The sequence below is a fragment of the Entelurus aequoreus genome, linkage group LG14 (assembly GCF_033978785.1).
Source record: "Entelurus aequoreus isolate RoL-2023_Sb linkage group LG14, RoL_Eaeq_v1.1, whole genome shotgun sequence".
Taxonomy (NCBI): Eukaryota; Metazoa; Chordata; class Actinopteri; order Syngnathiformes; family Syngnathidae; genus Entelurus; species Entelurus aequoreus.
In genome coordinates this window covers 37,032,100-37,059,199 of record NC_084744.1, presented here as the reverse complement: position 1 = coordinate 37,059,199, position 27,100 = coordinate 37,032,100, and the positions used below count along the sequence as shown (strand labels likewise).

Here is a 27,100-nt window from a genome sequence, read left to right as displayed (position 1 = left end):
TGTCCCTGGGAAGACACTTCACACTTCACCCACCTTGCTCCCAGTGCCGTTCACACTGTTGTATGAATGTGAATGGCTATTTGGTGATGGTCGGTGAGGCAACAGGAGCAAATTGGCAGCCATGTGTCCATCAGTTTACACCAGTGCAGTTGTGGCTACAAATGTAGCTTACCACCATCATGTGTGAATGAAGGATGGACTCTCAGTTCTCACTATTAATTAAGCGTTTTAAGTGTCTACAAAAGCTCTAAATAAATCTAATCAATTATTATTATTATCATATTGATACTATATTTTGCATTGTTAATGTCGATATTTGTATCGATCCGCCGCCTACCTTTGTTCACACGCAAGAGCTCTAGCTTGCATTTAGCGGGGTGCACATCGTCCTACGGTGTGTAGTGTAGCATGTTTAGATATTCCTCGTCCCCTGATGATAATGATACTTGTAAAAAGCTTCCGTTGCTTTGGCGCCATGGAGGCGAGAATTTCTGACTTAGACGTGGCTTTTCACTGTGGATGCTACAGTGTGTGAGGATGTGTTCGTTTGCTTGTGACTGCCAAATTTGTGGGACACAACTAGAACGTGTCGTCAACGTGCATTATCAGAATATAAACGATAGCGGTGGTAATGTCGAGGTCTGTGGGTGCATGAATCGCACGGGGGAGCTGTGGTTCATTAAGAGTAACATGAATTCCAACTTATACCCTTCAGGAACTGGACCGCACTGCAGTTCCCCAGCACAGTTTACAGTAGAGGTGGGGGAAATCATCGATTTTTAGATGCATCGCAATTCGTACTCAGTGGCCTTGTGGTTAGAGTGTCCGCCTTGAAATCGGTAGGTTGTGAGTTCAAACCCTGGCCGAGTCATACCAAAGACCAAAAAAAATGGGACCCATTACCTCCCTGCTTGGCACTCAGCATCAAGGGTTGGAATTGGGGGTTAAATCACCAAAAATGATTCCCGGGCGTGGCCACCGCTGCTGCTCACTGCTCCCCTCATCTCCCAGGGGGTGAGGAAGGGGATGGGTCAAATGCAGAGGACAAATTTCACTACACCTAGTGTGTGTGTGACAATGATTGGTACTTTAACTTTAACTTAACTTAACATGGACGATTATAAAATCTATTACTAAACGTCAATAATCGATAATTTATATATTGTAAATAAAGTAATGCAGACAGTTTTAAAATTTGGCCGACTACAGTGAGCCACCTCACCGAGAGATTCGACTTATGTTCAGTTTTGCACACATTTCCATTAATTTAATAAATGTGGAGGGAATTAATTTAACTGTTTCTTATTACAAATGCACTGCTTTCGAAAGATGCAAGTGATAAATGCTTATTTAGTGAAATGAAAAGAAATGTAAAACGGCATCAAAATGCATAAATTAAAGATGCATCACTAATCGATTTTTAATCGATTTGTAGCTCCTGAATGGTAATCATAATCGAATCGTGAGATGTCCGAAAATTCCCACCTCTAGTTTACAGCATGATAAGCAGCTTAAAACTCTCCAAAATGACAAGTGCCTTGCTGAGGAAAGTGAAAGTGATGGAGGGGCCAAGTGTGTCTCCTCCAGACCTGAACCCAATTCAGTATTTGAGGCATACCCTCAAGCGAAGGTGACATCCATCAGTGATGTCATCATTCAGGAAGGGAAGAGGATTCCAGTAAAAATCTGTACAGCTCTGGTGAATTCAATGCCAAAAAGAATGAAGTCAGCGCTTTATTTAGATAAATGACTGCATGTTGACTCATTTTCTGTGGAGAGTAAAAATCTAATGCCACACATGTTGCTTTTCTAGTATTTATTGTCCCTTGCTGAATTACAAAGGGTGTACTCACATTTCATCTCATTACGTCATTGAAAAGTCTCACAATCTTTGTTCATTTCTTTCAGGACATGTCAGAGAACAGTGCACAGCATCTGTTGGTGAAGGCGCGTTTCAACTTCCAGCAAACCAATGAAGATGAGCTCACCTTCAACAAGGGTGATATCATCGGCGTGACTCGTCAGGAGGATGGGGGCTGGTGGGAGGGGACCCTCAACGGCAGGACGGGATGGTTTCCCAGCAACTATGTCCGTGAACTCAAAGGCTCTGGTAAATATGAACTCTGACTTTTGTGGTCATGTGACCTTATCTGTGTTCCATTCTTCATTACATTTATTTGCTCTGCTTGTAGACAAACAAGTGTCCCCAAAGTCTGGTACACTTAAAAGTCCACCTAAAGGCTTTGACACGTCTGCAATTAGCAAAACATACTACAACCTGGTAGGCAATTTTATTGTCTAGGCCATTAATTTTAGGGATTCTTTTTTGACTTAATTTATATTTTCTTAAATTGTAGGTGTTGCAGAACATTTTAGAAACAGAGACAGAATATTCTAAAGACCTTCAGAGCCTCCTGACAAGCTACCTGCGCCATCTTCAGAGCTTTGACAAGTATGAAAATAACATCTGAAATGATAAATACGGGGAGAAAAAAATGTCAATGTCTCACAATACACCGTCTCTCTGACCTGCAAGGCTGAGCGGCGCGGATGTATCGCTGATCCTCGGCAACCTGGAAGAGATCAGCACCTTTCAGCAGATGCTCGTCCAAACACTGGAGGAATGTACCAAGTAAGTCTGGCCTCCAAGTCCCACTGCAGCAGTATTCCCTGTTTCATAACAAATGGAGAGACCTCTAGTGTTACGTTCCTGTACTACAAGGATGGAGATTGAGGCATATTTGTCTTCTATTGTCTTTATTTGAGCCAAAATTTGATTTTTCTAAGGCTTCCAGAGAGTCAACAAAGAGTAGGTGGCTTCTTCCTCAACCTCATGCCCCAAATGAGGGCTCTTTATGTGGGTTATTGCTCCAACCACCCCTGTGCAGTGAATGTGCTCACGCAACACAGGTTTGTGAACGCACTAGCTGCATTCAATCAACCAAGAATAACAGTTATTCTAAGCTCATCATCCGTGTATCCGTGAATTAACTGCTTGGTCATTGTGTTCTGACAGTGAGGTGCTGGGGGAGTTCATGGAAGGAAGGGGAGCTGTTAGTCCAGGGATCCTCACCCTGACCACTGGTCTCAGTAAACCCTTCATGAGGTTGGATAAATACCCCACCCTGCTCAAAGAGCTGGAGAGGCACATGGAGGTGTGTGGCCATCCGCACTTTGTCATGTCTTACTAATGTTTGCCCTAACGTTGTGTTTTTTTTTCCAGGAGAGCCACCCTGACAGAGGTGACATCCAGAAGTGCATGGCATCTTTCAAGAATCTGTCGGTAAGGCCACCGCGCATCATGGCCTCCTGTTGCCTACGTAAAGATGTACAACTTGGAGCGGCCGCTTGCTTCTTCTGTGCCAGGTGCAGTGCCAGGAGGTGCGGAAGCGCAAGGAGCTGGAGCTGCAGATCCTGACCGAATCCATCCGGCTGTGGGAGGGCGACGACATCAAGACTCTGGGCTCTGTGCTGTACATGAGCCAGGTCCTGGTGCTCAGTCCTGGGGCAGAGGTAGCTCCAGTATTCCTGTTCTTCACTCTCACAATATAATTCAATGTAGTATCAACATACGGTCCAAGATGGCAGCAAATACCCATGAGAAGGGCAAGTTATGTTATTCTACATTTCGCTATTGCCTGTAAAAGTCAGATTTTCCATTTGAATAGTAAAACATATCATAATAAACTGCATTACAGGCCTTTTTATGGCCTGCTTTGGGTTTTTTTCAAGTTGGTGACAATTTTCTTGTGTTTTTTCATTTTATTTCCCCATATATTTGTTACCACCTCTCTATCCCTCCAGGAAAAGAGCGAGCGTTACCTCATGCTTTTCCCCCACGTCCTCCTCATGTTGTCTGCCAGCCCCAGGATGAGCGGCTTCATATTCCAGGTTAGTGATTAGGAACATGCTCCCTTGATTTGTATCTAGATTTGAATTGATTCATGTTGACGCCCCTCAGACTAGCCAGTGCTCCCACATTTACTTGAGACTGGGAAATGGGAACTGAGAATATAAAGGATTCTAATAAATTAATATTCTTCCAGAGACGTTTAGAGATTTTTTTTTAGTCATTGCGCTGCAGATTGGTTAATTGAATTGAAAATTTAAATTAGATTGATATTGATTAATCCATATTAACGTGTTCATTTTGTCAGTCCTCGGAAAATCATGAGAAAATCTTTCTTCCAAAGACCAACAATCTCAGGAAAATAATTAATGGAGACATTTTGATATGTGAGTGTTGTAGAATCCAGTTTAATACCAGTTTAATGCTTTTATTTTGAAGCTTACTTTGCATTGAACAGGAAGTTACCATGCACGTTTTAATGCTATAAATGATAAATAAATGATAAATGGGTTATACTTGTATAGCGCTTTTCTACCTTCAAGGTAGTCAAAGCGCTTTGACAGTATTTCCACATTCACCCATTCACACACACATTCACACACTGATGGCGGGAGCTGCCATGCAAGGCGCTAACCAGCAGCCATCAGAGGCAAAGGGTGAAGTGTCTTGCCCAAGGACACAACGGACGTGACTAGGAAGGTAGAAGGTGGGAATTGAACCCCAGTAACCAGCAACACTCCGATTGCTGGCACAGCCACTCAACCAACTTCGCCACGCCGTCTATACAACTACACAGTAGATGTGTCGCTCTCGTTTCCCCCTGATTAGGGATAAAATAGTTGAGGTTCAATCTGTGTTGGCCCTGCAATGAGTGGGCGACTTTTCCAGGGTGTACCCCGCCTTCCGACCTATTGCAGCTGGGATAGGCTCTAGCCATCACCGCGACCCAGAGAGGGACAAGCGGTAAAAAATGGATGGATAAATATTATAACACATGTCGACAGAAACAGACCTTTGAGTCCCAAATGTTATATCAACGTCCACTTTTGCCGGACGTTTTAGTGATAAAAAGAACACGGTAGATTGGGACTTGATGCGTTGGTCGTTTTAGACTGGTTGTCGACATGAGCTTGGCAGACTGAATTGTGGTTGTCATGGTGGGCTTATTATCCACAGGGAAAGCTGCCTCTGGCCAGCATGTCGGTGAACAAACTAGAAGACTGTGAAGCCCACAAACATGCCTTCGAGCTCAGCGGTAAGCCTTGTCTACACCTGGTTGTGCTCCTTCGGATGCATTTTATCAACGTTTTCTGCAGGCCCCATGTTCGACCGTCTTCAAGTGGCGTGCACCAATCAGCAGGATCTGCAAGACTGGGTGGAGCATCTAACGCGACAGATCAAGCACACTGCAGCCACAGCGCCAAGCCACAAACCTCTCACTGTGCCCTGCCACACAGTCAGCACCACACACACACCATGTCTACTTTTGTTGTTTTTCTTCACTTTGTAATACACGCTTTGGCTCCACAGCTTCCCTCCCACCCCGTCACCCCGTCCCGACATGCCGAGGGAAGAGCCATGACAGTGGCCCCCACCTACCACACCCTGCCTCACCCCTCATCTCACGGGACGTCTCACAGTACCATGATGTGGGGTCCGCTGGAACCCCCCAACACTCCCAAGCCGTGGAGCCTGAGCTGCCTGCGGCCCGCACCCCCACTCCGACCATCTGCTGCACTTTGCTACAAGGAGGTTAGGAACCTTAATTATTGTAGCTGGTGTTGCTGGTGTGGCAGCGTGAAACCCCCCTCAGAGAATATTCCACAGGTTTAGTTCTAAACTAGGGAAACAAACATTTTTACAACAAAATCCTAAAAACACTGGCGTCGTATAGAGGAACTAGTACCACAGTAAACACATTGGCAAATTTTGGAATTTACATTTTAACCTTGCTAGCAAACATGGAACACTGCGGTCCAAACTTGTGATTTACATAACACATTAAAATTGATCGTCGCGCAACGCCACTGCAAAAAAAGCCGCCACACCTTAAAAAATATTATGTTTTGGTTTTTTTTACATGAAAACCCAGAGAGGTACAAGTGGTAGAAAATGGATGGATGGATGGAAAACTAATTTAAATAATATATTGTATGAATGGATGTACTCTATATAGTCAGTTATGTATGTACTGTTGACCGTAATAAGTTTGAAAAACATTTCGTATATCATAAAAATATACCTCTATGCTTTATTTTGACAATTGCACCTGGCAAAAGTAAGGAGAAAAAGTTGAAGAGAAAATGTATTTCATGTTAATTCATATATTTCTAGTTGAAGCCTGTGTAAAATACCCTCAATTTGACACTACTACCGACAATAACGTCTAACTTTACGTTATGTGTGTCTTCGAACCTCCGTTTGGAAATCTCTGTGTGGAAAAATCCTTGTGCCCGTATGGGGTTTTCTCTGTGTACTCTGGCTTTCTCCCACATTCCAAAAATATGCATGTTAGGTTCATTGGAGACTGTAAATTGTCCATAGATATGAGTGTGAGTGTGAATGATTGTTTGTCTATATACAGTATGTTCCCTGCAATTTGGCCCTGCTATTTTTCATTAGCCTGTCAATGAGCTGGTCTATTATACGTTAACATTAAGCTAGCGGCTTTACAGCTAACCATTATCCTGAATAATTGTATTGTTTTTTTTTCCAGTATATGCCAAACTATTACAAATGTATTTTATTTCGCACTTCATGTGTATATATAATGTACTTTCCTTGGTGTGGTTAGTTGTACAGTGACTTCATTGTGGACAAAATCAACAAAACACCTCAAGTTATTTTTTCATCTCTTATTCAAAGGACTGTTTACATTTTTGGCAAAATAACTTGCAACATTCAGGTAGGGCAGATTATAGTGTAGCCTGTGTTACTTTTTACAGTACGTAGCAACAATTGAAATATAGAGCAAAACAATATAACAAGAAAATAATATACGGTAGATTTGTTTTAAACTGTAAAACATTTGTTTAGCCTTTTTCAAAGAAAATATATGCATCATTGCACATCAAAGCAATTATGACGTCATAAATGTGTCATACTGACCGCGCGTCATACCCCCAGCTACGCCCTCACTGCCACATAATATAGTAGCAATCTGGGGGAAACCCTGATAACTGAGGCATTCCTCAAGGCACCCTTTTAAGTCCTCTCTTCTTCTTTTTTTACCCATTACATTTTTTTTCTTGCTGTACCTTTACTTCAGATGCAGTCAAGAATAATTTGTTCTACTTCTTTAGTTATACTAGTAGTGTTCCTCAAGGTTCCATTTTAGGTCATCTGTTTTTCATCAGTTTTGCTAATCAAATTCAGTCATCCGCATTTTTTTAAACAAAAATTTGTGCATCAAAATATAATTTCCGCCTTTTTTTAATGAAATATCTGTAAAAAATACCATGTAAACAAAATTTGTTGGACGTTCGCCTCGGCCGCAGGTACTCGCTGTTCCTCTTGCCTAAACACTGCACTGAGTTGCAGGACGGGGAGACGATCAAATCGAAACAATTTCTGCTGATCATATTTGGATGATCACAATCTGAACAATGTTAGTTCCAAACCAGTTGTAATATTTATTAGTAGCCAGCGAGAAGGTATATTTTTGACGTAACAGACTGTAAACAAAGGTCACAACACCAGAAGTATATTACCCGAGGAGTTGTGGCTACAAGATAGAGCTGCCAAATAGGAAAGGTTTTCTGACCTCTTTGCGTGCATGTTGTAGAATGTTACATTAAATTGTCAACGTTAACAAAGTTAGTAAATGGTCTACTAAAAAAACCTAAAAAATCTGTGGTACATTGAATGGGACGTGTAGGTGTCAAAAAGAAGATGTGAATAAATCTAAAGGTAAAATAGTGTAGAAATGCACCCAATTGCAGGAAATGTAGTTTTGAATTTCAAAATGTTCCTTCTGTATTTGCGTTGTAGCACTATGTGCTGTTAAAAATGTTGCTCTTTTCTTCTTAATTTTCCTCTTTTTTTCCCTCAATTTTCCTCTTTTTTTCCTCAAAGGGTGCTCATATCCCTGCCACTGATGGTCCACAAATTCTGTTCTGAACTGTGTGAGACTCATATTTTTGCAAAAGGTCCTTAAAACAGCTGAGAGCTCCTGTAACTCTGATTGTTTGAGCATATTTTGTCAACATGTTTCTGTTTCACCCCTGTTTACTCATCACAGCAACTAAAATACATTATTTTTTCCTCTAAGAATAACTGAGGTTAGATTGGCAACACTAAATTGGCCCTAGTGTGTGAATGTGAGTGTGAATGTTGTCTGTCTATCTGTGTTGGTCCTGCAATGAGGTGGCAATTGCTAAGTATTGCTAACCTCCATTGTTTTGGTCAAATTTGAGGAGTAGCACACTTTGCACTTGTTTTTCCTATTTTGAGTAAATTTGCAGCCTGTTTAACAACTGGACTAGTTAGACCTGAATGAAATGTTATCTCTTTTCCTTGTGCGCAGGATCTCAGTAAAAGTCCCAAGAGTGTAAAGAAACTTCTTCCCAAGCGCAAGCCTGAGAGAAAACAGTCTGAGGAGGAGTTCGCCTTGAGGAAGAGTATGTTTGACCTCTTTACTCTTCGTGTCCATAGGTGGTCCGCCTGCACTCTGCAAGTAGACAATGAGAAACAGCTGTATGTAGCAAACTACAAGCACAATATTAACATATTGCTGAAAAAACACCTCTCTGTTTGCGTTTAAAACCGAATATAATAATTTGGGATTTTTTGATGACCCACCTATGACCTCTCTTTCTTAGGCACAGCAGCCCTTGAAGAAGACGCTCAGATCCTAAAAGTCATCGAGGCCTACTGCACCAGCGCCAAAACTAGGCAGACGCTCAACTCCAGTAAGTGCAGTGATTCCCCATGCATTCATTTATTTGTCGCGGCCTGCCACGGATAAACTTGGGTTGACACAAATATATTTGACGTTAGCTTTTTAGGAATTCTCCATGTCTATGCATATTTTGACTTTTATTTGGAAACATTAACTTTGAAAGTGTCACCTGACTATTGAGCTATTATGGCTAACAAGCACATGCTGAATTAAGACTACTGTTTAGTTGACACTTGTTATGTGCAAGTATATTTGTTGACATTGTATTAATAATACATTTGTATGCATATAAGATAAAGTTATTAAATTTTTTTCATAAGATGATACCTTGTGTTTTTCCCGTATACTAAAGTAATGCACCATGTGTACACTTTAAAGTCAATGATTATTTTTACTCATTTACTAAATGAGATGCACATGAAGCAAGGCAAATAATGCATATTAAACAAAGGCGTCATCCACCCATTTGCCAAGAAAGCGAGATAATTTTCCGTAACTGTATACGCTTTCACTTAGTGACACCATCAGGTGGTTACGCTGTGACGTGTACAACAGACAGTGAGCACAGGTTGTGTCTCGCCTTTGTTAAACCATACTACCTAAAAGCAGTAAAATTGCTGTTTTTAGACAGAACAGCGACACAAGACACTTTCACACAGATGATGCAAAATTCATCTGAATCGTAACAGTAGGTCTGGTATGTATATTATGCTCATTCGTGGTCATTAAGCTATCCACTCTGATGCCATCTTGAACCCTTTACAGCTCTACATAGACATAGAGTGCTAGACCTTGTTTGCTAAAAAGCTAGAGGCGCTGTTAACTCGGTGAACAATCCCAACTTTTGTCAATTATGTAGTTTAACTTTGTTCATCGCAAGCAATTAATGGCAGTTAAAGAGAGATGGGGAGTGTTGTTGCAGCTGGAACTACTCAATGTGTTACAACAGTCACTTGATGGCAAGTGTTGAGGCGTGTTATTGCAGCTGGAGCTACTCAGTGTGTTACAACAGGGCTATTCAACTGGCGGCTAAGGGGTGAAATTCGGCCAGGGAATAACACCTGACCGGCCTGTGACTTCACAATTTAGTAATGCTTAAAAAAAGACAAAAATCAAATGTCCACTGCAAAGGACGCTGGTTCTTGGAAATATACACTACCGTTCAAAAGTTTGGGGTCACCCAAACAATTTTGTGGAATAGCCTTCATTTCTAAGAACAAGAATAGACTGTCGAGTTTCAGATGAAAGTTCTCTTTTTCTGGCCATTTTGAGCGTTTAATTGACCCCACAAATGTGATGCTCCAGAAACTCAATCTGCTCAAAGGAAGGTCAGTTTTGTAGCTTCTGTAACAAGCTAAACTGTTTTCAGATGTGTGAACATGATTGCACAAGGGTTTTCTAATCATCAATTAGCCTTCTGAGCCAATGAGCAAACACATTGTACCATTAGAACACTGGAGTGATAGTTGCTGGAAATGGGCCTCTATACACACCTATGTAGATATTGCACCAAAAACCAAACATTTGCAGCTAGAATAGTCATTTACCACATTAGCAATGTATAGAGTGTATTTCTTTAAAGACTAGTTTAAAGTTATCTTCATTGAAAAGTACAGTGCTTTTCCTTCAAAAATAAGGACATTTCAATGTGACCCCAAACTTTTGAACGGTAGTGTACCAGAAATAATTGATAGTGAAGGGAGAAGTCTGGCACCCCGGTACTTGAATTTTCTGGAAATGTGGCCTCAAGATAATTTTGTTAAATGGCCCCGTGTTACAACAATCATTTTGATTGCACATGTTGATGAGTCTTACTGCGGCTGGATATAATCAATGTCTTACAACAATCACTTTAATTGTAATGTTGATGAGTCTTACTGCAGCTGGACTTAATCAGTGTGTTACAACAATCACTTTAATTGCACATGTTGATGAGTGTTACTGCAGCTGGACTTAATCAGTGTGTTACAACAATCACTTTAATTGCACATGTTGATGAGTGTTACTGCAGCTGGATATAATCGATGTCTTACAACAATCACTTTAATTTCACATGTTGATGAGTGTTACTACAGCTGGATATAATCATTGTGTTACAACAATGACTTTAATTGTAATGTTGATGAGTCTTACTGCAGCTGGACTTAATCAGTGTGTCACAACAATCACTTTAATTGCAAATGTTGATCCGAAATCAGAGGAGTAGGCGCTCACCAAAGTAAGCTGTGTTGGTCAGGTACACACAGGAATAAATGTAAAAAAAAAAAATCTGACCAATCACAGCCTTTATGGTTGAAGTGGTCAGGATGTGAGGTTAGATATTTTTAGAGGTGTAGTGTATACTAGCACCCCGATGGAGGAGCATAACCCAGACTTTAGACTCTGACGGTGTCCCACCTCTGATACTTCCATTTAGAACAGTGGTTCTTAACCTTGTTGGAGGTACCGAACCCCACCAGTTTCATATGCGCATTCACCGAACCCTTCTTTAGTGAAAAACAAAATGTTTAGTTTTTTTTTCAAATTCAAGACAAAGTTCTGTTTTTTTACTGGTGCACAGAATGAACCGTGCATGAACAATCACATTGTTCAAAGAACAAAACCAACACAGTGCATGAACTCAAAACAAATTAGACACCTGCAAATCAGATGGAAAATTAGAGGGAACATTGTTTGGGGGTATCCATAATACGCCGATAGGGAGAAGTTTTTACTTACAAGATGAATCGGGTGTCTTGACCTCCGCGGCGGAGGCTCCGCCGAACCCCTGAGGCTGACTCACCGAACCCCTAGGGTTGGATCGAACCCAGGTTAAGAACCACTGCTTTAGAAGGAGGCCTACATGCATTGTTTCTTGTAGCTGCTGTTAACACAGAGCATGCATCATAGAAGAAGTGTAAAAGAGGCACGCAAAAGGATGAAGTAAACACTTGTGCTGATGTGAACATGACCTTTGTTTGTCTTGCTGAGCTTTCATTATTAACACCAATGTCCTGACCTAACCGTATCTTCTCCTCCTTTCTGTCTCCTCCACTCCTCATGACTCCGGTTGGCCTTTTATTTCCATACTTTTCTTTCTCTCCATTCCTGTTTGTTTGCGTTGCGATTCCATCCGTCGTCCTCCATCCTCCGATATTTTTTTGGCCATTTTTTTGCGCATGAAAACCACCGCCCACCTCCCCTCCCCTCCCGTCCCTCCATCCTCTCCCCATTCTCCCAACCCCAGCTTGGCAGGGCACCGACTTGATGCACAACCACGTGCTGGCTGACGCCGATCGGCCCTGCGCGGACTCGCCGGGCCGGCGCAGCAGCGTGTCGCGGCCGGAATTGTCCTCCGACCTTTCGGAGGACTCTGACTACGACTCCATTTGGACCAGCCACTCTTACCGGATGGGCTCGGTGCCGCGCAAGAGCTGCATCTCGCACCAGAACTAAAAGAACGCTCGGTTGCTGCCACCTAGCGCGCTTTGCTTACCTCTTTTTACCATCACTGTTTTACGATTTATTTATTTTCTATTGTTAACTTATTTTTTTGTAATTTATTTTAGCTTGACAGGATGTTTAACGCATCTCCCTGTTGCCTTTGCCACTTTCCCTTTTCTATGTGCCTCCTCTCTCTTTCTGTAGCTGTCATGCAGTAAGTGTCTGCTAATTCCTGTTCGTTTATCTTGAATGTGACCCCTCGTTTGACCACAAACATGGGGGGGACTCTCTTTTAGCCCATAGAGCGAGAGAAAGAGCATTGTCGGTGGGATAAAAGGAGCTCAGCTTTTCCTGTCTGATATTCAGATGTAATTCAGGAAAGAGTGTATTCTGTTTGATGGTGTACGGTTTCTAGCCAATCGGTGGTTTCAGAGCACGTATGCTCCAACATAGCAAAGATGCTAATACATTCAGCCATATATTTTATGTCCCTGCTGCCACACAATATAGCAACATGACATTTTAACACTAGAATAATTTATATTAAGCTACTAAACACTCTAATATAAAATCCCAATCATTAATCTGGTTACAATCAGGTTTTTAAACCAAATGCATGGACAAAATACCAACATGGAGCTAAAGGATATTAAATAATTACAGCGTAAACCTAATGCCTTTGTGATAGAATGTCTCCTGCTATTTAAGATTAAGTTGGACATTTTGGGAAATCGGCGTACTCGTTTCCAATGTTGGATAAGACGAAAAATATTACTGTTGTAGCAGTTTTTATAAAACCGGAGCAAGTAGCTCAGTTGTTTAGCTTCGCTTGCTAATGCTAGGAAGTTAGTTAATAGGTTTATATTTTCCCTTCCTAATTCTAATAAAATGTAATATCAGTTCATACAGAACTTGGTTCATTATGAAATGATTGAAATATTATCATGTTATTAAACTTAATGTCACTTCACTTTTTCAAACAAAAATAGGCAAGCTGCTACGGATGTAAATCTTCCAACAACTCACGATTTCATTTGATTCCGATTCTTGTGACGATTCGATTTAGAATCGATTGTTGATTCGACACTTTTTTTTTTATTCAAACTGATTCTCTCAATATATTTGATATAAAAAAATATAATACAACTTTTTCAAAACAAGTTACAAAAATACCCTCTTTGCTGCTGATGTATGACATATGTACGCAGTGTGTAAGCACACAAAGGGCCTTAAAATGTATTTTTAAATATTGATTTTTCAAATTATATATATTATTATTCTTATTCTTTATTGGATTTATATTATTATCAATCAATTTAGAACCGTAATAAATAAAAAGATTTTCAGCACCATTACTAGCTACTGTTGGGCTTTGTTAAAACCAAAAATGAGATTTTTTTTTTTTTCTTTAAACTTAAAAAAAAGATCTAAGGTTTTAATCATACCCTGGCCTACACTTATAGGATTTTTTTTTTTAAAACTGGTAAATATTTTTTGTTGGTGGCAGTCATGTAAAAAGTGGCAAAAGTCATTTATGAGTCCCTTTGTTTGCAGTGTATTTCATTATTATTTATATAATTATTTTTGTACTCAGCCTGACCTAAGCCTTGACAATAATCTTTGTGATTAACACATGGTTTTATATTATTTGACAAGGTTTATTCTGTTAAACTGTTAGTATGTCAGATATAATTATTGAATACAATTAAAATCAAGAGTAAGATTACGAATTCAGTACTAATATTTGAGAGGGCCCCAGACCTTTATGTTGTGGAAACATTGGACCCCGAGGTCAAAAAGGTGAAGAATCCCTGGTTTAGAATGCAGGAAAATATTGCATCCCCTCTAAATTGTCCGCAAAGGGAAATTAATAATTTCCGAATGTATTAATATCAAAGTATTTTACTTTAGCTCAAAATTTGGCGACTATGCATAATTTTGGGCAATGGTATACTTAAAAACGACTTAGCTTAGCCATGCTAATTTAGGCTCAGATAACTGCTCCATGTTGAAAGTACAAAATTGTGCATACAAATTGTGCAGCGGAACTAGTACATTTCCCAAAATGTCCAAACAATACCAGTAACTTTTAAAGTGTGGTATTTTGACAAGTTTAGCTTGAATTAAAAAAAAACAATAACAAAGGATGTCGTCAGCGAGCTAGCATGCTAGCCTGTTGTTATAATAGTCCGGCATGCCTCAGTGTTGTCTGGCTTGCGTCACTATTTTCATGAAGAAGTATTTTTTCAGTGTTGGTACTAAAAAGTCCAGGTTGACATCTACTCAATGTAGAGCCGTATAAATTGTCAAAATTATTTGAGTTGTTGTATTTATTATTTGTTAAACTGTTTATTTATTTTTATGTGTATGTCAATGTTTACAAAAGAATCCTTTGAAGAATTATGTTTTTTATTTTTTATTTCTTTGGACAGTGTTTTGAAATTATTTTGCACAATCATGTAACAGGACAGCGGGTGGAGTAAGAATGTGTCAAAAGTACTTTTTAAAAAAATATTTTTTTTGGTCTACCTAGAGTGTGTATCATATAGTCCTTTTTAAAGGGAGACTTAAATATTCAGTGGTCCTGTAAAGTAAACGTGGTGTATGTGCTCTTCATTCTGTGGTTTTAAGTGCAAGCGTTGAAGGGCCACAAAAACAAAATATATTACAATTTCAAAATCTCAGAGTACTGGTCCCCAGTGGGCTTGAAGTGTGAAGAGCACATGTTCCCTTTCTGTAGATATTAGTCGTTAATTAGCTTAGGATGGGGGGGATCCATTCAGTGAGTAGTTCCACTACGGTGGGACCTCCAAAGTCGAACTCAATCTCTTGAATGATGCTGGCTGGCTTATAAATTGTCCTAATTAAAAATTGCAGGGTGAATACCATCATACATTTAAACTTAAAACTTTTTTTAAATATCATTTTAGCATTATTAACTGTCATCTACATGTAAAATAAGTTAAACATGGAAAGCAAACTACATCAAAATCAAATAAAGTATAACTGTTCAAGTCTTTGGAGATGCCTGACACATAATGGGAAGATAACAGGAAGCGATGCTAAAACCTCGAAAAATCTACTTTTTTGTTTTTCTTTGAATATTTATCTGTTTTAAACATACAGCTAAGCCAAAATGAAACTATACACTGTTTTTTTTGCAAGCATAACATTTCTTTTAATAAGCATACTTATTAAATTCCAGTTCTGTTTTAATAAACTAAAATGATTTTACAAAACATTGCAGGCTTAAACAGTCAAAAACCAGCAATGTTTCCAAGTGATTTGTCTAATCAAATTCAAAAAGTATATAAAAAAGACAAACCAGTTTCTAATTAAATCCAAAATAAAGTGAAAATACCCAAGGCTTCGATAAAGATACATTGATGATGGTGATGATTTTTTTATGTAACAATTTGACTTTATTATCTGTCATACGGGTAAAAAAAAGAGTAAATAAAGGCTGTATAATGAGACTAAATTAAACTGAAATTAAGGAGAACAACTCGAGGCTGATGGTAATGACACATAATGGAGAGTGAACGCTAATGTTAAACTGTGCTAAACCCTTGGAATATATATATATATATATATATTTAAAAAAATGTAAAACTAAAAATAAATACTTTATAAATAAATCATTTAACTTTTAACGTTTGTCAAATTAGAGGTTGGAATGAAAATGAATAGAACCCAAATAAAGCAAAAGTACTTTGAAAGTAGTATACACAACAGGACAGTGTTCAAACAAGTACTGCTGGAATTAATGTGTTAATTTGTGCATGTAACTGATATATATTTATTGTATTGCTCATATTTCTGTTTGTATGTCGCAGAACAGTTCCCTTTTCTGTTCCATGGTTATCATTGCACCTTTTTGCTTTGGCAGCAATGGTAGCTTCCAGGTGGGGCCAAAAAGCATAGCAACATTCGAGGCACATTTTCCCAGCTAAATTCGGGTTGAACCCCAAGCCGTTGGACTTTGTAGGTTCCTCCTGTCGTAAAGACGATGACTGTCCTGTATCGTGCCGTACTTTGTGACAGTTGTATCGTTCCGTGGAGTCAACATTTGGCGACATGCAGGGTTGGCATCTGTCGTGAACCGTCATTGTACTTGTGTGTCTCTCTCTAGAACTCACTAACAGAACTAACCATGCCTTCCAAGGGCCCACTGCGGGAGTTGTTCTCAGTCCCAAAAATGTCTGTATTTTCAGTTTGGAATAAATATGTCCTTTGCTACATGTCCCGGCTCTTATTTTGGAAGGAGCCTTTTCTCTCGTGTTCTTCCTCCTGTTCTTCACCTTCTGCACCAACACACGTCACTATCAAAATATGCACTGCTTTGGGTTCACTTTTTACGTCTCTGAGGGCTCTCTTTGTCTCGAAACAGGACAACGAAGTGACACAGAGCTGCATGTGATCATTCCCGGCGAGGACAAAGTCCTGCTGGAAGATTCCAGTCGCAATGGACAAAGTGCAGTGGAAGAGAAGTATTTGTTTTTACTTTTCACGTTCATTCTCCTGTCTTTAGACAATGGCAGGATATTACGTAATATGCACAGAATGTAGAGGCCACAACATTAGGTACACATGCACATTCTCTCTCTAGATCATTTCAAAATATTACATAATTATGACATTTAATTCTGTGAATGCTCCAAAGCATTCACAAATATGGTTTTCTACACCAAAATTCATTGTTCCTCTACTTCTTCTTCTCCAGATTTTGGCGCGCTCTACCTTCCACATTTTTCCTCCGATTCAAACCGTTCCAACTTCAAACTGTTCAGCCTGTTCAGGAATCATTGGCTTTCCCTTGACAAATTCCAAAAATTCCCAGATTTCCCAGAATTCACGTTTTTTTTCCGGGACATTTTTCCCATTTAAAATGAATTGGCCATTTTTCAAACTTTCACCATTTTCACATTTTTCAACCTATTCATACCATTCCACCTTCAACACATTCCACCATCCTGGAAATCCAAACTACCCTTTTTCCAAGTTCAAACAAATTCCAGGATTTTCCAGAATTCATGGTTTTCCAAACCCATATTTCCACTCTTTTTTGCTGGCGACTACTCCTTCCACATTTTTCAACGCATTTCAACTGTTCCAATGTTAAAACATTCCTCTTAATTAGGACCAAGAACAAAGTTGTTTTTTGAACTGGAAAAATTCCCGGTTTTCCCGAAATTCCAGGGATTCCGTTATACCATTTCTCAATTCAAAATGTTAATACTTCAACATTTTCGATCGATTTTAAACATTTCAACACCAACCATTTCAACTCATTCAGACCATTCAAGTTTTTTACCATTTTCAAAAAAATTCCCGCTTTTCCCGAAATTCCCAAACTATCAGGAAGTTCCTATTGAAATGAATGGGACATTTTTCTAGGTTGCACAACCCTTTCCCCAGTTCCAAACCAAATTTCGGTTTTCCTGGAAATTCAATCTCTTCAACATTCAAACTATTCTTACATTCATACTACATTCTATCAGCATTTCAGTTCAACTTCAGCATTGGAGCATTCACACGCAATTCCTTCAGGAATTGCCTCATCTCGTTATAAATAATCTTGTTACCCAAAATAGACTTAAACACCTAGGACATGTATACTTGAGAATGTATTTTTTCTATGAAAATATATAATTATTAATGGTATTTTTTTAAGAACATAGGCTCCAGCACCCCCCGCAACCTCAAAAAGGGACACGCGGTAGAAAATGGATGGATGGATGTTGAAAAAATAGATACAAACATTCATAACAATACAGAAAAGTACAGCTATAGAAACGCATAAAATATGAAAACAATACAAAATTATTAGGTTTTTCTAATCCAAAAAGGAGTGGGACAAAGTGAAACTTACTTACTCCCTTTCTTAAATCAACTACCTATCTCTCTTTTCATAAACACCTAAACGGTCTTTCATTTACTGGTCTTATTTTGATATATTATTAATAACCTTTCAGTTCAGTTCAAATTATTTATTTGAGTTCAATAAAAAGCAGTACTTTACATACATTTCCATATTCAGCATAAGCAACAAGAATGTTGCGTTTACACAGTTGCATAGTGGAAGTACCATAAACTCGAAATTATTTTTTTCTTTATCATGTATGAACATTTTTGTAGCACACACATACAAATGTAACTATATCAATATATAGATTTGATATAATATATAGGCTGTGTATATATTTTTTAATCATTCAAAAGTATAGTGCAAACATTTATTTTGGAGGGGCTATGTGATAGAGTTTAATGATGTTTATTTTATTCTTAAGGAGCCTTGTGGATGTGGTGTACGCTCTGAGGGACGAGGTTCAAGAGCTAAAACAGGTGAACATTTTCATTTCTATGTTTCGTCATTCATATAGTCTAATCCTTTGTAGAAAAAGCCAAACAAAAAGCAAAACACTTTTGTGGAGTTAATTATGTAAATGCTCATGGTAGTCTATGTTTATTAGCACTGTTTTTCTTTTTTCACAAAAAGCCAAAAAAAACACCAAAGCACTCTTGTCGAGTAAGGCTGAATCCCAATTGTCCACCTTACCCTTCACCTTCATCTTAGCCCTTAAAACTGAGGTGCAAGATGAAGTGGTAAAAAATATAATGTACATTTTGAAAAGTACAGTTGCTCTCTAATTATCATAAAATGTAATAACTCAAGGCCCGGGGGCCACATCTGGAATACCACAACCTTTTATATGGCCCGCGAAAGCTTGGAAATAATACCACACTTCATTGTTCTTGCTAAGGGCAGCACGGCGCGACAGGGGTTAGTGCATGTGCCTCACAATACGAAGGTCCTGGGTTTGATCCCCGGGCTCAGGGTCTTTCTGTGTATAGTTTGCATGTTCTCCCCTTGACTGTGTGGGTTCCCTCCGGGTACTCCGGCTTCCTCCCACCTCCAAAGACATACACCTGGGGATAGGTTGATTGGCAACACTAAATTGGCCCTAGTGTGTGAATGTGAGTGTGAATGTTGTCTGTCTATCTATGTTGGCCCTGCGATGAGGTGGCGACTTGTCCAGGGCGTACCCCGCCTTCCGCCCGAATGCAGCTGGGATAGGCTCCAGCACCCCCGCGACCCCAAAAGGGACAAGCGGTAGAAAATGGAGGGATGGATGGATCGTTCTTGCTAAATGTATTTTAATTTTGACAGGAAACATTTTCTGCTGCAGTTCTTCTGAACTGAATATTATGTTATTATTTGATGGAAAAAGCTATTCATTTTTTTGGTCTTTGTAACCCTTTTTTAAAATAAATTATCCAAAAGCTGAATTTTAATACCTGCCTTTCACCTTGACTTGTAATGCCAAAGCAGGCTTTCCATCAGTTTGTGGATAAACAATAAGACAATAATCAAATGGACAATTGCTTAATATCATAAGGCAACTATACTCTACATGTATTTGGTAATTATATAGTATATGTTTCGCAGTTACACGCGACACCTCTGAGGGCAGCCATGATGTGGCCCTCAACAATGAGTTTGACAGAGGTGTTTTAGATGCTTACAATATTCTAGGGTTATCGTCACATTTCCCCCTTCTTTGCCACCATTGGTTCATCGACATGGTGGTATCGCCCCTAGAAACCCCACATACAGTCAAAAGAGAAATGAAATACAATTGTGGCAATGGTTATCAGCACTTTTTCCTCTTAACTACCATTGGTACACTGGTGCTATGGTGCTCTTCTCAACCTTCCAAAAGACTCCACAAGCAAAAGCAAACCATTCTAATGGACTTATTTTTCCACTTTAGCTACCATTAGTTTGCTTCTTTGGTGGTTACACCAGTCTCCCCTAAAACTCCACAAAAAGCCAAAGATAAAGAAAACACTTGTGAAGTTGACTTGTTTTAACTTGTTACATGATTTTAAGGGTGATGACCATCACATTTCCCCCTCTGTGCTTTTGTTGGCTCATTATTCTGGTACCTTCCAGCCTCCCAAAAACACACACAAAAATCTAAACTTTTTTTTGGCCATAATCTGTTGAATGCTTACAATATTCTATGGTCATCATCACTCTTTTTTTCCCCTCTTAGCCAACATTAGTTCAGTTCTGTGTTGTAAGGCTGCACGTTGTTGAGAAAAAAACTAAATGCGATTTTTCTCTCATTTTTAGATTTTATGTATATAAATGCACAAAATTGTGAAAATAACGAGGAAAGTACTTTTAGACTGTTCATCCACATATTCTTGTCTTAGGGTGCCACACGTTAGAACAGGGGTCTGCAACCCTTAGTATCAAGATATATTTTGCCACCTTAAGAAAAATAGTATAGAATTGCAAAACGTAACACAGCTTCTAAACTTTTAAAAGTTTTCATCTTTTTTATTTTTATTTTACAGAAAAATTAATCCGTCCGTGTGAAATTAAATTGTTTTTTCTTTTCTTTTTTGCAAAGTATTCATGGCTTGCAAACTCGAGAAGCTGAACTAAACACAAGGGCTTCCAGTCTCTTTTGCTTGCCTTCTTTGCACCTCAGGACTCAGCCTGGGGGCATTCACAGCTTTACAGACAGCAAGCCTGTACAGTGCGACCAATTGACTCCCATTTGCAACTCATTATAAATCGTGTGACTAGGAAAAATAAAAAAGTCTGTATTTCAACCCTTTCATTCTATTTTGCTCCTAAAATAAATCCATAAAAAGTGGATCAAATAGAGTAAGATTTAAGAAAAAAACGGATAGAAACTAAACAGTGAGGTTATGGTGCGATAAATATTGTATACCTTGGTAGTCTTTGCATATCCAGAATAAGACATAACCATAAATAACTTGACAGATGTCCAATTATTTGTTTTCACAGCCTCACAGAACATCACCCAAGGTAAATTGAACAATCATCACCAGATTTAAACATAATATAAATGAAATACAATAAAATCTCCTATAATTATGTTTTTACAAGTAAAAATGGAAAACATTGCACACATTTTGAAACTAAAGCTGCCATGTCTTAGGACTTAAGGTATAACCATAAACTGAGGTTAAAATTATGGCTAATAAAATGCATAGTGAGGCGGATATATGGCTCAGTGGTCCTGTTTCACCACAAATCAGATGGTATGGTGAAATAGTCTGTTTAGAAGTTTGACTTCCACTTTCACCTACATTTAGCGTGCAATTGAGGTACAGCAACGTAACTGAAATATGTACGGGATGGAATGGCATAGTCTCTGTCTAAAGCAGTACCTGGCTATGGGACCCAGGAAACATGCTTTATCAGTATCATTCAGTACCATGCTACAAACCCTGCTTCAAAAACTGTGCACTACAAAACGTGCTCATGGTAGCCATTAATCCTGACTTCCTCATTTTGATACAAAAAAATCAGCACAAATTGTTTTATTTATTTTTGTTTTGTAGGTTAAAGTGTTTTATATATTGTTCTCCTGAGTTAATCTTGTTGATCAACTTGAATTGATTATATATTGAGTTTATTTAATTGTAGTTTTCATTATCAAATGATTCAAGTCGGTCAAAAAATGTTGTAGTTTAAATAAGGATTTATTTATTTTTTCAATTTCAGGCAAATGAATGCACTTTAAATCTTTTCTGTTACAGACTAAAAAACTATTTTAATAGTTATTCTTTGTTGTAAGTGAATCTATATTTCGTTCCCTTTCTATGTTAATAAGGATTAAATGTTATGCAGAGGTGTACTTATAACAAATGTATAGACAAATGATGATATCAAATGATACAGCTTTCAAATCTGGGAACAAAGAGGTCCTCAGAACTGCCAGGGCCAACTTGAACCGGGGCCTGAGAGCAGCAAAGCGTGCTTATGGACAAAAAATCCAGTCACACTTCACTAACACAAAAGACCCCAGACGCCTATGGCAAGGCATGCAGTCAATAAAGGACTACAGGTCTACACCCCCACCGTGCGAGGACAGCACAGACTTCCTATACTCACTCAATTAATTCTTCAGCCGGTTTGAGGAAAACAACAACACCACTCCAACAAAAGCTCTACACTGTTTGGACAATGCAACACTTCAACTTGACCCTGCTGACGTACGGAGGACTCTTCAAAAGGTGGACCCCAGGAAGCCTGCTTGTCCTGACAATAAACCTGGGCGTGTGCTTAAAGTCTGTGCTAACTCACTTACAGATGTTCTCACAGATATATTCAATACCTCTCTGAGCAAAGCCATCGTAACAGAATGCTACAAAGCCATTACTATCATACCGCTACCAAAGAAATCACCAGCTACAACACTGATCGACTACCAGCCTATAGCACTCACGCCCATCTCAATTAAGTGCTTTGAAAGGCTGGTCAAGGCCCACATAACATCCAGCCTACCTGCCACATTTGACCCTTTCCAGTTTGCATACCGTCCCAAGCGTTCCACTGATGATGCCATAGCAACAGCACTTCACCTCAGTCTGGCTCATCTGGAGAACAAAAACAGATGTGTTTGGATGCTGTTCATCGACTTCAGCTCTGCCTTCAATACAGTCATCCCACAACACCTGGTGAAAAAACTGTGCTGTAGGCATCAGCACCCCACTTTGCAACTGGTTACTAGACTTTCTCACCAACAGACCACAGACAGTAAGAGTTGGCAAAAACTTTTCACAGACCATCATCATGAACACAGGGGTCGCTCAAGGATGTGTGTTGAGTCTTCTGCTGTTTACACTGATGACTCATGACTGTTGTGCCAGATACAACTCAAACCACATCATCAAGTTTGCAGATGACACAACAGTGGTGGGCCTCATCAGCAACGACGACGACTCAGCCTGCAGAGGTGAGGTACACCAACTCATCAACTGGCGTGACACCAACAATTTACATCTCAATGTCAATAAAACTGAGGAAATAACTGTGGACTTCAGGAGAAATCACAAGCCACACACACCCCTCACCATCAATGGCAGTGCTGTAGAATCAGTGAAAAGCACCAAGTTCCTGGGCGTGCACATCACTGTTGACATGTCACGGTCTACCAACACCACCTCCCTTGTCAAGAAAGCTCAGCAACACCTCCACTTCCTACGCAGGATGAGAAGAGCCAACCTCCCCCCACTGGGACTCACCGCCTTCTACAGGGGTGCCATTGAGAGTATCCTCATCAGCAGTCTCTCGGTCTGGTATGGTAGCTGTTCTGTTGCTGACCGCAAAGCTTTACAGAGGATGGTGAGGTCAGCTGAGAAGATCACCAGATCAGCCCAACCATCCATCCAGGACATATACCCATCCCGCTGCCACAAAAGAGCCACCAACATCATCAAAGACCCCACACACAAGCTGTTCACTCTCCTACCATCTGGCAAGCGCTACAGCAGTATGTGTTGCAAGACTACCAAACTCAGCAATAGCTTTTTCCCCACAAGCCATCAGACTGCTCAACTCATTCATGAAAACTGGATTACAAATCCCACCACAACCTCCACACACACCTGAAAAAAAGACAACTCAATGTCTGCTAGATACTCTTATGCACATAGGCAAATATCCCCTTGCACAACAATGTAAGAAGTTTACAAAACTATTCATATTCATGCTGCTACTCTGCACTTTTGCCATATTACACATTATATTGCACTATAGTAAAGTACCTCATCCTGACTATGTTCTTCAACAGTATGATAGTTTGGTAACTGTAAGCTCACTGTCTGTCATTTGTTTATCTGTTAAATATATATGTCCTATGTTTAGTCTAATGTTTAGTCTAATATCTAGTTTATCCTTTGTGTGTGTCAAATCTTGTTTAATATTGCACATTGGATTATGGGAGAAGCGCAATTTTAGTCCGATTGACAATAAAGTTGACTTGATACCATTTTTTTCATCTTTCTAGGCAGGGGTATAACAGAACATCATTAAGAAGTACTGGTCTAAAGTGTGGATGAAGCTTTGGAACCCCTCTCCTGAAACACTGTTTAGTGGAATCATTTCCTTAAAATGAAACGTGTCAGTCAAAAGACAAAAACAAACAACCGTCTCTTGCTGTTAGGTAATCGCACTCATTAAAACCTCAGTGTTGATTCGATGTCGATTAGTCGTGCAGCTCTACTGTGTCGTCATCCCCACAAAACGCTTGGCTAAAAGCTTAACACTTCACAATATTCTATGAACTTTTTTTCCTATTTGCCATCATTGGTAGCATGTGTTTTATTGTCTACAGGACAACAAGAAGATGAAAAGGTCGCTGGAGGAGGAGCAGAGAGCTCGCAAGGACCTGGAGAAGGCGGTGAGGAGGGTCTTGAAAAGCATGAACGACCCCACGTGGGACGAAACCAACCTGTGAGTCTCCCTTTGACAATCGGGAGATGATGAAAACATTCCTGAGTCAAAACATGAAGGCCACAAAGGACGTTGTCATCTCCAGTCAAGACTATGGAGACGTACCCTCTCCTGTTTACAATCATTCCACTGGGTGCTCTCCAGTATGCTCCATGAACGGTGCTGAGTAATTTGTGGTGTTATTGGTACAAGTTTGAGCCTTTACCATGCTCTTTCATAACCTTTATGTTATTTAATTAGGTCTATTTGACTGTCATAAGCTTTGTTCATGTTTGTTTTTGCAATTTGATTCGCTGCGTGTGGGCTTCCTGGGGGAAATGCTCTAATATTAAACTTGTATAGTGTAAATATTGCAACATCAACAAAAAAATCATTTTGGGAGAAATAAACAAGGATTTGAGTTGCTTTGTTTCAGTTCCACACATGGATAAACTATTGTATTTTTGTCCCACATACACTCAATCAATCAATCAATGTTTACTTATATAGCCCTAAATCACGAGTGTCTCAAAGGGCTGCACAAGCCACAACGACATCCTCGGCTCAGATCCCACGTCACGGCAAGAAAAACTCAACCCAATGGGATAACAATGAGAAACCTTGGAGGGGACCACAGATGTGGGTGCAATGGACGTCGAGTGGATTTAGCATAATATTGTGAGAGTTCAGTCCATAGTGGATCTAACATAATAGTGAGAGTCCAGTTCAAAGTGGGGCCAGCAGGAGATCATCTTGAGCGGAGACGTCCCCAACTGATGCACAGATGAGTGGTCCACCCTGGGTCCCAACTTTGGACAGCTAGCGCCTTATCTGTGGTCACTGAATCTGTGCCCCCCCCTCCATGAAGGAGAGGGGGGCACAGAGAAGCAGAGAAGAAACGGCAGATCAACTGGTCTAAAAGGGGGGTCTATTTAAAGACTAGAGTATACAAATGAGTTTTTAGATGGGACTTAAATGCTTCTACTGAGGTAGCATCTCTAACTGTTACCGGGAGGGCATTCCAAAGTACTGGAGCCCGAATAGAAAACGCTCTATAGCCCACAGATTTTTTTGGGGCTCCGGGAATCACTAATAAGCCGGAGTTCTTTGAACGCAGATTTCTTGCCGGGACACACTCAACAAGTACTGTAATAATAAGCATGTATTTTATTTTATTTTACATTACATTCTAAATATTGTAGGTGAAAGGTATTTTTAGTCAAAGCATTCAGTATGACATGCAGTTCTGCAACACTGCATACCACAATAATAAATAGCTCTATAACAACATCAATTTGTGCCAACAACAGTAACACAGCCCTAACACGGTTGAAAACTAGTTCCTGATAAGCTCATATTGATGTAAAGTTTCCATCTTTTAACCCTCTGTTAACTCCCCTTTTGAAAAGGGTCGCCACTTGGTGGCCTTGAAAGAAAATACAGCTTCAACTCCCATCCATTTAACTTTTCATCCTCAGCATAAACAATGTAGAATCAACAAAAATGAAAAAAAAAAAGAATTCCGAGTAATAATCCTTAAGGTACGTGATTATATTAATCCTGCTGGGGGCTTTTGTGCACTTTCTGGAACTACTACATAATTACAGGGTCATTTTTTTTATATGGTGCCTTTTGCGTCCCCAGTATAAATCATGTCATATTTTCTCAAAATATTTACAATTGCTCATTCCATTAGTTTCTTTGTGTATGGTAAATTGTTGTCTATCATAAATACAGTGATATGGGCTTCAAACATTAGAATATATATTTTTTAAAGCTTTTGTTAAAGTTCTATTATGCGATTTTGCCATGTCCCTGGTGCTGTTTATTCAACTTTAATCTAGAAAATAACAAATAAAAACATATATTTTTAATTTTTTTTTGTTATGATATAATTATCATAGACAAGCTCTCTTTAGTCATATGGTGTATATTATCAAAATCGTAAAAAGAATTACAAAAAAATAAGGTTCTATGTCTGTCCCTGTGGTCGCTGTCCACTCTGTTAAGTTGCGTTACTGTCCCTTTAAGAAAACAACCACATTTGTCAGTGACATCATTCTCATCAGGTAACATCACACCAGTGGCGGGAAACTCAACTCTGGTAAGCTGTGTGGTTTTTTAGCTCTCTTACTATCTGATGTTGATGTTTTTATGAAGTGAATTTAATGTGGTTGAACATAACGTGTCCACTCTGTTAGGCCTAAATAATAAGGAGATCAATCAAATTGAAATTTTTCAAAACATGTTTGTGTGAAATTATAGATTTCTTATCAATTATTCAAGTCCATGCTAGCTGTTATGTTAACACAGGCAGGCTGAAGGCTAACTTTAGCTCAAAATGTCCACCGTGTTAGTGTCCACCGTGTTAGCCTCATTCAACTAACACGGTGGACATCAACCTAACAGAGTGGACATGTATATAGTACTATATACATGTAAGGGGTTGATAATAATGATATAACATTTTAGTAATTTGTATCATAATTCATATTTCTTAAGAAATGAAATAGATTAATATCCCCCGTTCTCAAAAATGCCCTTGTTTTTCTCAATATATGCTATTTAAAAATGTATGTATTCTAAAAATATATCTGCTTAGAGTGAGGGATATACAATCCATATAGGAAAGTCATTATACAGGCAATCATGCACTGAAAACACA

The 27,100-nt window shown here is 39.3% G+C and overlaps 1 protein-coding gene across 4 annotated transcripts in view; it reads left to right on the top strand.

The window, feature by feature from the left end:
- Positions 1–24,861, top strand: part of arhgef7a (Rho guanine nucleotide exchange factor (GEF) 7a) — a 54,546-nt gene extending 29,685 nt beyond the window's left edge. For 2 of the 4 annotated variants that reach the window (XM_062069768.1, XM_062069770.1), the window contains exons 5-22: positions 1,909–2,110; positions 2,193–2,281; positions 2,358–2,452; positions 2,537–2,632; positions 2,788–2,910; positions 3,017–3,155; positions 3,224–3,283; positions 3,367–3,513; positions 3,805–3,891; positions 5,027–5,105; positions 5,167–5,306; positions 5,381–5,602; positions 8,376–8,469; positions 8,671–8,760; positions 16,564–16,663; positions 18,464–18,518; positions 21,001–21,021; positions 24,338–24,861. In XM_062069768.1, coding sequence (XP_061925752.1) covers positions 1,909–2,110; positions 2,193–2,281; positions 2,358–2,452; positions 2,537–2,632; positions 2,788–2,910; positions 3,017–3,155; positions 3,224–3,283; positions 3,367–3,513; positions 3,805–3,891; positions 5,027–5,105; positions 5,167–5,306; positions 5,381–5,602; positions 8,376–8,469; positions 8,671–8,760; positions 16,564–16,663; positions 18,464–18,518; positions 21,001–21,021; positions 24,338–24,460 — 1,962 coding nt within the window. In that variant the 3' untranslated portion in view covers positions 24,461–24,861. Of the gene's footprint in view, positions 1–1,908; positions 2,111–2,192; positions 2,282–2,357; positions 2,453–2,536; positions 2,633–2,787; positions 2,911–3,016; positions 3,156–3,223; positions 3,284–3,366; positions 3,514–3,804; positions 3,892–5,026; positions 5,106–5,166; positions 5,307–5,380; positions 5,603–8,375; positions 8,470–8,670; positions 8,761–11,976; positions 12,157–16,563; positions 16,664–18,463; positions 18,519–21,000; positions 21,022–24,337 lie in introns of all 4 variants that reach the window. The other 2 variants (XM_062069771.1, XM_062069769.1) reach the window with 2 other exon arrangements.
- Positions 24,862–27,100: the final 2,239 nt, after the last annotated feature.